Source organism: Saccopteryx bilineata, chromosome 8 (genome assembly GCF_036850765.1).
Source record: "Saccopteryx bilineata isolate mSacBil1 chromosome 8, mSacBil1_pri_phased_curated, whole genome shotgun sequence".
Taxonomy (NCBI): Eukaryota; Metazoa; Chordata; class Mammalia; order Chiroptera; family Emballonuridae; genus Saccopteryx; species Saccopteryx bilineata.
This window is the reverse complement of record NC_089497.1, coordinates 37,678,835-37,689,339: the sequence shown is the minus strand read 5'-3', so window position 1 is coordinate 37,689,339 and position 10,505 is coordinate 37,678,835. Positions and strand designations below refer to the sequence as shown.

General features: G+C 42.9%; 1 protein-coding gene across 1 annotated transcript; it reads right to left on the bottom strand.

The window, feature by feature from the left end:
- Positions 1–3,690: 3,690 nt before the first annotated feature.
- RETNLB (resistin like beta) lies at positions 3,691–5,608 on the bottom strand. Its single transcript, XM_066241292.1, has 4 exons — positions 5,468–5,608; positions 5,133–5,278; positions 4,554–4,628; positions 3,691–3,953 (listed from the first exon to the last, which is right to left on the bottom strand). The coding sequence occupies exons 2-4, from the start codon at positions 5,251–5,253 to the stop codon at positions 3,826–3,828; spliced, it is 324 nt and encodes a 107-aa protein (XP_066097389.1). The 5' UTR covers positions 5,254–5,278; positions 5,468–5,608; the 3' UTR covers positions 3,691–3,825.
- Between the last annotated feature and the right edge of the window lie 4,897 nt (positions 5,609–10,505).

Sequence of the window (10,505 nt, the reverse complement as noted above, 5' to 3'; positions counted from 1 at the left end):
AAAAGGAAGTAGGAATAGGTGTGCTTGGGAGGAAGGGAAGGGGAGCAGCAGGGCAAGGGCGGCCTGCACCTCTGCCGCGCTCTCAAGGCGCAGGGGGCGCGACAGAGAGCCATGCGTCACCCACAGCCAAGTTCAAGAAAGAGCTGCCAAGGTTGGGAGAGCAGGTGCTTTACACCCTGGTGTCAGGCTGTGAGGCAGTCTCTTCTTTTCACCAGCAAACCCTAGCAGTTCTTGGAATTTAAGGTAGCTGAAGATCAAACCTTCAGAAAGAGTCTGAAACAAACACCAGTTTGTGTCTAGGGAGAGATACTTCCTGCTTTTACTCTGGTTCTCCACTTCAGTTCATCTTTCTGCCTTTCTCTGTTTCCCTTCTCCTCTCTCTGGGCAGTCCTACAAGCCTGGCAGCTACCCTGCCAGGAAGAGCCAAGTTTGCTGCCATCTCTCATTGTAGACCTTTTGTTTACACCTTCGACAGGAATAGGTGTGGTCTAAGAGCCCTGGTTTTCATCTGCTCAGATACCATAACATTACTCTTGGCTAATTCTGTTCAAGGGCAAGTAACAAAAATCCCAGCTGGTAAAGGCTTAACATTAGAATAGAGGCTCCATGAAGGAAGAAATCCTTGTCCATTTTAGCCTGTACTAAATCCCAATGCCTGTCACAGAGCAGAACTCTATAAATATTTGTAAAATTAATGAACACAAACATTTATTATTTACTTATGAAGAAATGAGGTTCAATGACTCTAGACTTTGTTCCATGGCTGAATAATATTATTATAACTTCAGATTTTTTTTCCTTCTTTCTACTTCATATTTTTTATATTTTCCCCCAAAAGTCACCAAATGGTCGACTAATTCCATGGTGACAACTCCAGACCTCACATCCTCACACCAACATCGAAAGCAACAAGGTTTATGAATAATTTTGAATTTCTGTTTTTCATTCGGGAAACAAACTCTTTCTCAAGAGGTCCAAAAAGAGTTCTTCTCTAACTTCTTGGCCTGATTTTGGCCACATGCCGTATCTCCACATTATAGAAACATGTCTGGGAAAGAGAATATATGGACAAGAAGAGCAGGAACTCGGTCACTGGTTTAAGCAGTAATTTATCGTTCAGGACTAGGCACACGACCAGCCCGAATGAAATCAGGATACTGTTAACATGGAGAAAGGGAATATTGGCCACAAAGTGGGCAATGGTTTCTGTCAGCCAGAGCTACAAAATCTGACTTCTGCTTCCATTGGTGCCAACTTATCGTTGGCTCTTTTTTTTTCCCCCAAAAGAAGTGTCCTCTGATGTATAGCTATTTCTTCTATAAACTGGAACCCAGGAACCAGTTAAAACAATATCTGTTTTTTCAGTGATCAAGGCTGAGGTAAAAGAAGAGGAATAGAAAACAAGAAAGAAAGTGGACTTGGACTCCAAATTGGACTTGGTGGTAGGCTAACACATCATTCATTAAAACTGTTCCGTGGGCCAGGCACTGTGCTAAGCACTGGGGATTCAATGACATGCAAACTAAATAAGGTTTCACCTTTCATGGGTCACATGTCCCAAGGGGAGAGATAGTTAATAGATTGACAGATAAATACAAACTAGGATGTCAAGACTGAAAAGTATTTAAAAAGCGGAGGAACATAATAGGAAGGCTTCTCTGATAAACACTGAGGACTGATCTTGTGCGTGGAGAACCACGTAACTATCTGGGGGGGCACAGAGTGGAAAGGCCCTGCAGTAGGAGGGGGATTATAACTAATAGGAACACCAAGAATGCAGGTATGGCCAGGGCGAAGTGAGCAAATCAGAAACTAAGTGATCTAACCAGTGGCTAGATGCAGGGTTTTCTTAGCTATGGTAGATACTTGGGATTTTATTCTCTGTGTAATGAGAAGTCACTGGAAGTTTACTTTGGACAGGGAAGTGACATAATTTGGTTTAGATTTTTAAAAATGATTCTAGCTGCCATAAAGAGGAGTACAGTTAAACTATTACAATGATTAACAGTACACAATTGAACAAAACATAAAATTTGATAAGTAATTAATAAACACAAAATGTATCCTTTGTAAATGTATCCCTTAAATGAGAGGTAGCTGCTCCCCCTCCCAAGTATTTTATATGCCCATGACTAAATAATCCTAGAGAAATAAAGTTTACATAAAACAGTTACAGTCCTATATTTTTCACAGTTATAAGCTTTGAGACTAATTCATAATTATGTAAGAAGGGGAAATGTTGTGGACCATAAATGGCAAAAAAAAACCTTTGTAGATTTGAGGCTTAGCAGAAGGCTAAATTCTCCCCCCACCACCTTCATATTGGCTGTGATGCTGAATTTTTGCACCCACTTCACTTGCTTGCTTAAGTTGCTGGAAGCAATTTACATGCCCTTCCTCTCACTCTTTGTTTGATTCAGATGTTAGTTGATTTCGCTTATGCATGGTGGGGGGATTCCTGTTTATGCCTTGGGAGAGTTCCTGTTTTTGCCTCAGATGTGTAACTTTATATCAAGGACTTCCTTGAATTGCATATGGCTGTATAATAAAGCAAACTGGGGCTATGGGGCGCTGGGATATTGCCATCAGCATTGAAGAGGCTCCCGATCCCATTCTTTTTTCTCAATGAGTCTGTTTCCTTAATTCCACACCGTTCTCACTCAAGACCCAGAATTACGAGCCTCGCTGGTCCGCGGCAGGGAAATTTTATTATAGTAATGTCATTCAATTTGTTTGAATCCTTTTTGCGTTATTAGTAGAAAATCACACTGCAGCTAAGTATGAAAAGTTATTTTTGATGGTCTGTACAACGATAACTGGATTGTGTCCTCCTCCGGCACTGAGTCAGAAATGGGAACTTCCCAACTTGGAGAAGACTTGTTACCCAGACCCTGAATCACTCAACATTGGCACCATATTTTGAATAATTTCTTTGACATTCTGCAGATTGTTATACCTCAGGGCAATGAACCATGGGAAGATTCAATGGCAGGTAAAGGTTTGATTTTCTTTTGTTATGGGGGAGACACACGATGGCAAATTTATCACCTTGATCAAAGCAGACCTAGTATATAAGTTTAGGAAACAGTACATATACAAATCAAAAATCTAGAAATTAATTATTTTAAAACTGCCTCTGTCCGTCTCCACCTTGGAAAGTCTACCTGCACTTAGTTTGGAACCCACTGTGTTAGTTGGTGAAGTCTACAGGGGCAACGTGTTATTTTCTTTCTTTGTACATCTACTGCCAAGCAAAATGCCTGGCATAGAGTCATTATCTTTTTGTTAAATAATAAAAGAACTGAGTGTCCTTCTCAGCTTTTCCTATTTTCCTCACATTTTTTCTAATCCTTGCTAAGATGGAGTAATTGGGATGGCAAAACATTTTCTGGTTGTAAGAGTCCTAAGTCAGAAGTGGTAACATCAAAAATATATACACAGAGAGCTTGACCTGTGGTGGCGCAGTGGATAAAGCATCAACCTGGAATGCAGAGGTCACTGGTTTGAAACTCTGGGCTTGCCTGGTCAAAGCACATACAGGAAGCAACTACTATGAGTTGATGCTTCCTGCTTCCCCTCCCCTATCTAAAAAAAATCAATATTATATATATATATAAATATATAAATGTACATATTGATTGATTGATTTTGGTATATATTGATATATTTATACACATATACACACAGAGAGAGATGCAAAAAATTGCCTTTATTATCTAAGAAGCGGGGTTGGAATAAAAGAAAGGACAGGTTGAGTCAGGTTTCCTGTTTGGGGTCATGGCTCCATCACAGTCGTGGTCACAGAATAGGTACTCATCCTCCTCCTCAGCCCACGCGGCAGCAGCGGGCAGTGGTCCAGTCTATCACTTGGCACTGACAGTGGCATGTGGTTTCGCCCCGGATATCCCAGGAACCGCAGCCATAGCCACAAGCACAACTGGTGGCAACAGACCCTGCATGGGCATATGAGACATGGACGTCAGAGCCCTGAGGTTTCGAGAGGAGGGAGGTCCACCCGTAACCATCTTAGATCACTGCTTAGCCCACGGGTAGACCTAGGTTTTGTAGGACCCAAAATTAATTCACTTGTGAAAGTCCTCTTGAAGAAAAAGAAAATTACTAAAACAAATATAGGTATATGACCGCGGAGGAGAACCGTGGAGGTGAAGGGCCCAGGCACTTCTCTCAGATTCTTGATAAATTCACCTCTGTCCTGGCATTTCCACCCATCAAAACAGGGCAATAAGTTAAAAAGGGGAGACAAATGACAGGGTACTTGGTACATGACAGGTCTTTAGCAGGACAGCTGAGAGGAAGGCCTTGTGCCTTAGGTCATGAAAGGAAGGCGGGAAAGGAAGAGGCAGGAACCCAGGGTCCCTCAGTAGTTTCCGTAAGGGAAATGGGAAGGGGGCAGTGACCTCTGGATGGCAGGAGTCTTGACTCAGCCCCAGGAAAACACAAATGTGAGGTAAGAGGAAGGTGTAGGTTCTGGGGATGGACAGGGGAGGACACAGGACATCTTACCTGCCATCCCTCCTCATGGGATTACTCACCTGCAGGGCACGAGGCCAGTCTGCCGGAGCTGGTGACACTGCTACATGAGATTGTCGTTGAAATAGGATTGAAGTCTGAGTAGGAGAGAAGAAGGGGCATTGCCCATGAATTCTGTCTCCCATAATGCCCTCTTGAACCCCCTTCTTCCTCACAGGCGTCCCTGTGTTCATAATCAGGCTACTAACTAGTTTTAATGTTTAGTTTCCTCATTATTTGAGTGAAAGTAAGAGTTGTACTTACCTCAGAAAGTGAAAATTAAACGAAGGCATCTATGTAAAGCTTTTCATCATACCTCGTTCATAATGAGTGTTCACAAATTACTGTTCTCCTCCTCCTCCTCCTCCTCTACTTTCTCCTCCTCCTCAATCTCCTCATCATCAAGGAAACCTGACCTTTTCGCCAGGAATCCAAACAAAGGTGGGGGAGTGGGAAAGCCCTGGGCAGGAATCTCGGGCTTGAGGGGACTGATTAGAGGCTGGGATGTGGGGACGGGAGAGTGTAGGTAGCTAGGGTTTAGGAGCAGAAGGCGTGACCAGGGGTTACCTTCCCACGTCCCCCCATTCCCGTCAGTTACAGACCTTGGAGAGCTTCCTCTATCTTTGTATCCACAATGGAGTCTAAGGAACACTCAGTGCTCCCTGGGATTATCAGCTGGAGAAGGAGGATGGGGATGAGAAGGTTGCAAAAGGTACGCTTCATCCTGTGGAGAGGCGGTGTCCTGCGGCTGGGAGGGAAGATTGGAAAGAAGCTGAGAGCTCTGAGCTGCAATGTGGCTGGGAAAGAAAGGAGGAGAGAACGTGGAGAGTCTCTGGGGAGTCCACACACAGGGAGGAACAGCAGTGTCTGTATGGAGTCTAGATCTCTAAGCAATTTGGAGAAGCAGGGAGGCTGGCTGCACAGAGGACTCACTTACCAAAAACTTTAGAAGAGGTCTGCAAAGACCGCTCAGGCATCGGTGTTTTATAACCTGTGGTACTGACCTGAGCACTCCTTAACACACAAGCGTGCACACACATACAAACACCCTCCCTAATACATTTTCAGAGAACTGTGCCAGCTGGGGTATGCCACACGACAACAATACTCTAGTTTGTCCATGGTAAGAGACAGTTGCCTTTGTTCTGCTTCTCCAGTGCCAAGGGGAAGTTTCCTGCCTTTCTGTTCTTCCCTCTTCTTTTTGGCAACCTGATAAGGCCAGCACGTTGACCTTCTGTTGACCGCCCTTACCATAGGGCTCTTGTTTGATTCCTTATCAGGAAGAGGTTACTTTATGGTCTGTTGAATGTGAGCCCTACTTGTCATCTGTTAAGACATCATTTTATTGTCCCTGGCTAATCTCACCTGTGGGAAAGTAACAGAAAATCTGATGACCACCGATTTACAAATGAGGAAATGTACTATTTACTTAATTGGGAAAATGCTGCTTGATCTCAGCATTCTTTTGAAATCCAGCAGGATCGTTATCAACCTGATCCTTTCCCCTTTTTCTTCATGAGTCTCACTTATTGGCTTTTCAGCCTTGATCTTATGTCATCATGGTCACAGGTGGCAGACATCACATTGTCAGCAAAGACCTGGAGCAGGAAGGAAGGACTGGATACAACCAATCTCTCTGTAGCCTTTGCCTTTTAATTTTGGAAGCATGATTTTTCTCTAGAAGCACAAGCAGATTTTTTCCCTATACTGTATTGCGTTGTGCAGTCCTGGGTCATGTGACCTCCTTTTCTACCGTGTGTGGCTGAGAAATCAAGTAGGGCTCCATAACTCCTATTCAAGGCAACTGATCCCAGATGTGTTTAAGAACTCAGAATCTGCCTGACCTGGCGGTGGTGCAGTGGATAGAGCATCGGACTGGGATGTGGAAGACCCAAGTTCGAGACCCCAAGGTCTCCAGCTTGAGCGAGGGCTCATCTGGTTTGAGCAAAAGCTCACCAGCTTGAGCCCAAGGTCGCTGGCTCGAGCAAGGGGTTACTCAGTCTGCTGAAGGCCTGCGGTCAAGGCACATATAAGAAAGCAATCAGTGAACAATTAAGGTGTTGCAACGCGCAACGAAAAACTAATGATTGATGCTTCTCATCTCTCTGTTCCTGTCTGACTGTCCCTGTCTATCCTTCTCTCTGACTCTCTGTCTCTGTAAAAAAAAAAAAAAAAAAAAAAAAAAAAAAAAAAAAAAGAACTTAGAATCTTTACAGATTTCAGAAGGTAAAAGGGTACAAATTATGCATATCATGCTATGCTACCAAAAAGGTCTGAGGAAGCGTTCTATAATCAAACACATTAGTAAGTGTCCTGCACAAGTGTACAAATATTTACAAACCGTGCGACAATGACTGTAAACAGCTTGACACCAAGCAAAGTCAGATTTTGCTGCTAAATGAGTTAGCTTCATACTTGGGGAAAATGTTTTAGGCTTTCAGAGAATTTTAGATTTTGGAATAATGAATGAAAGCTTGAATCTCGTGACTCAAGAGGAAGAGGGGGAAGCAGAGACCACGTGTGGGAGGCAGCCAGAAGCAGAAAGCCTGGCTCCACCTCTGCTGTGGCCAGTTCACCGCCTCTTCCCGGGGATGCCCGCCGCTGCAGTTAGCTCTTCTACATATCTCTCCTGGGAAACTCTGAGGATGGGACTCACTGGTGACAACAAAAAGACAAGGATGCTTTCTTACTTACCAGGTAGGAGTTGAGGAAAGAAATGACTGAGGAAAGCGAGAAAGAGCCCAGATGGGGGAGCTTCTCTGTACCGCTTCTAACTCTAGTATTCAATAACGGTCAAAGTCTTTGCCCTCTTGAGACTACGTTGTAATGTGGGAGTTAAAGATGTGATATGTCTTATATTTAAAAATCCCCCGAAGAAAAAGAAATAAAGTCAACACAACTGAGGGTGCCTCTGTAGTGGTGCGCATGATGCAGGGTCAGGGATGGCATCTCAGAAAAGCTAACTGTGGGCAGTGATGTGGAGAGGTGTGTGGTGAGACAGAGGAAGAGGTTAGCCTGGGCGACTGTTCCAGGCTGAGGGGCAAGCAGGTGTAAAGAGCCTAAGGCAGGGAGGTGGTTAGCATGTTGAAGCAATAATTACAAAGGCAGTGTGACCGGAGTAAGTGAAGTGAAGAAGGGGGAGAAGTCATAAAAAAGCCATACACACACACACACACACACACACACACACACACACACACAACCAGGACCAGATTATAGAATGCTTGTTAAATCAACAAGGGCATTGAACTTTATTGTAAATTTGACAGGTAATTACTGGAGTTTTTGGTTCAGTAAAGTAACATAAGATGATTCATGTTTTATAAAGCTAACTAAGGTTGCTGTTGTAGAAAAGAGACCCGAGGGAAAACAGGTAAGGAAGCACAGCAGGCAGTGGCTGCGCAGGTGCAGGTTTCAGGGGGCAGTTAAGGAAGGAGGGAGAATTGAGTGCATTTGGGTTACCTATAGAAGATTGAGCCTCTTTGGGGTTTACTGATGGACTGGATGTGGGGTATAGTGGAAAGAGAATAGTGACAGATGAAGGTTGTGTTCTGAACAACTTGCTGAAGAGTGATGCCATTTACTGAAATGGGGACTTCTGGGGACAGAGCAGATATCACAAGAACATTAAATCATATTTGGTGGTGATCAGTATAACATGCCTATTAAACATCCAGACAGAGCTATGGCATGAGTTGGGTATACAAGTTTGGGGCCAGGAGAAAGGTGAGAATGAGAGACATAAAACTGAGAATGATCTGTATATACAGATGGATGTAATAGCATAGATAATCTAAATAAGAAGAGGAATAAAAAAATTAAGGCTCATGTAAAGAAATGATAGATTGGGAAGTGGATGTCTAGAAAAACTGGTTTATAAACATGAATTGAAATGCATTGCCTAGTGAGTTTGCTGAGAATGGCAGGGAGAGAGAAGAGAACAAGATCACACAAGAGTGCTCTTAGATTAAACTGAGCCTGCACAGCAGAGAGAGCAACCATCACTTCTGGGTAACACTTGTAGTCAGTGGCATGCCTACAGAGTATTTGAAACCCAAAGGAGGTCATTTTTTTTTTTTTTTTTTTTTTTTTTTACAGAGGCAGAGATAGACAGGGACAGACAGACAGGAACAGAGAGAGAGGAGAAGCATCAATCATCAGTTTCTTGTTGCGCATTGCGACTTCTTAGTTGTTCATTGATTACTTTCTCACATGTGCCTTGACCGTGGGCCTTCAGCAGACCGAGTAACCCCCTGCTGGAGCCAGGGACCATGGGTCCAAGCTGGTGAGCTCTTTGCTCAAGCCAGATGAGCCCACGCTCAAGCTGGCGACCTCGGGGTCTCGAACCTGGGTCCTTTCGTATCCCAGTCCGACGCTCTATCCACTGCGCCACCACCTGGTCAGGCGGAGGTCATTTTTAACTCTACTGTCCTTTATATAAAAAAAACTATTTCCTATAATTATTGTGCAGTGATCAGTAGTAATCATTATTTTTTAATTATTCATTATCTGGTTTTAAAACCAAAAATAATTATTAAAAGAATAAACGTGAATTTTAAATATACTTTTACATTTAGTATAATATTTTTATGTGAACTAGAACTTTCACTTACCAAACAAAAATATTACAACTCTCAGTTTGCACACTCTTTGAATTTATTTTGAACACAACTAAACCCTTCATAATCATATAGAATGTTCAAATTGATGTAATTCAAATACTATTAACATGTCTTAAGAGTCACTGGGTCATCCTTGCTTATTTAGAACCTATTGTGTCACTCTATAAATATGTAATAGCCTAGGGATTGGTGACAAAATGCAAACCTGAACACTTCTGAACTGTTAAGAACTTACTTTAAAAATGAAGGTATATAGCTGAGGCTGATGATGTGGGGCTCCACCGTGTAAGTGGAATTCTCTGACTTAACTTCTATGTAGAATATAATGCTTATTAGAAGATAAGTCATAAAAATTGCTAATTAGAAGTTTATATGTCATTATTAAAACTCAACAGTGGCCCTGGCCAGCTGGCTCAGTGGTAGAGCGTCAACCTGATATGTGGAAGTGCTGGGTTCTATTTCCGATCAGGACACACAGTAGAGGCGATCATCTGCTTCTACACCCCTCCCCCTCCTCCTTCTCTCTCTCTCTCTCTTTTTTCCTGTCCCACAACCATGGCTCAATTGATTCAAGTGCAGGTGCTGAGGATGGCTCTGAGGAGCCTCTGTCTCAGGCACTAAAAATAGCTTGGTTGCCAAAGGCCCCAGATGGGCAGAGCATCAGCCCCAGATGGGGGTTGCCAGGTGGATCCAGGTGGGAGTGCATGCAGGAGTCTGTTATCTGCCCTATTCTCACTTAAAAAAAAAAAACCCAACTCAACAGTAATCACAGTAATTGTTCAGACTAGTGTTTTGGGGGCAGGGTATTTTTACCATGAACATTATTTAGAATTACCAGTACATGATAATAATAAAAATTGAGTTTACTTTTATGCAGACTTATGATTACTTTTAAATTCTCTATAGACAATACACTGTGTGCTTTGTGCCCGCACCCCTACCCTTGGTAGTCACTTCTTATGGTACGAGAACATTGGCTGGGACCAGCCACCGCATGGTAGAGCTTCTCCTGTAGCATCCATGGACAATGTTTAGAAAGTCTTATACAGAGAAGGTGGAAGAAGAGCTTTTGTTCCTCCAACATGTGTAGATAAATTAAGTGAAGTTTGTGAACCCTTTAGCCCTCTTTTCTCCCTAGAACTACCCTCTTGCTAAGAGTGTGCTCCTTCCCTAAGCACCCAAAGGTGGAGGTACATTTTTCATCTTTCTTATCTCCCCTTCCCCAATGATTCTCCACTGATTATTTTGTATTTTATTTTATATAAATAAAGTTTTAAAAGTTAGTAGCATAGGGCAGAGGCTGCAAACAGGGAGACCATAAATTTGGGTAAAAGGAACTAAACAACTAAAAAA

Coding starts and splice junctions, on each gene's coding strand:
- RETNLB (XM_066241292.1), bottom strand. CDS start 5,253: ATGAAGCGTACCTTTTGCAACCTTCTCATCCCCATCCTCCTTCTCCAG. Junction 4,629..5,132: donor GATAGAGGAAGCTCTCCAAG/GTCTGTAACTGA, acceptor TCTCCTACTCAG/ACTTCAATCCTATTTCAACG. Junction 3,954..4,553: donor ACTGGCCTCGTGCCCTGCAG/GTGAGTAATCCC, acceptor ATGCCCATGCAG/GGTCTGTTGCCACCAGTTGT.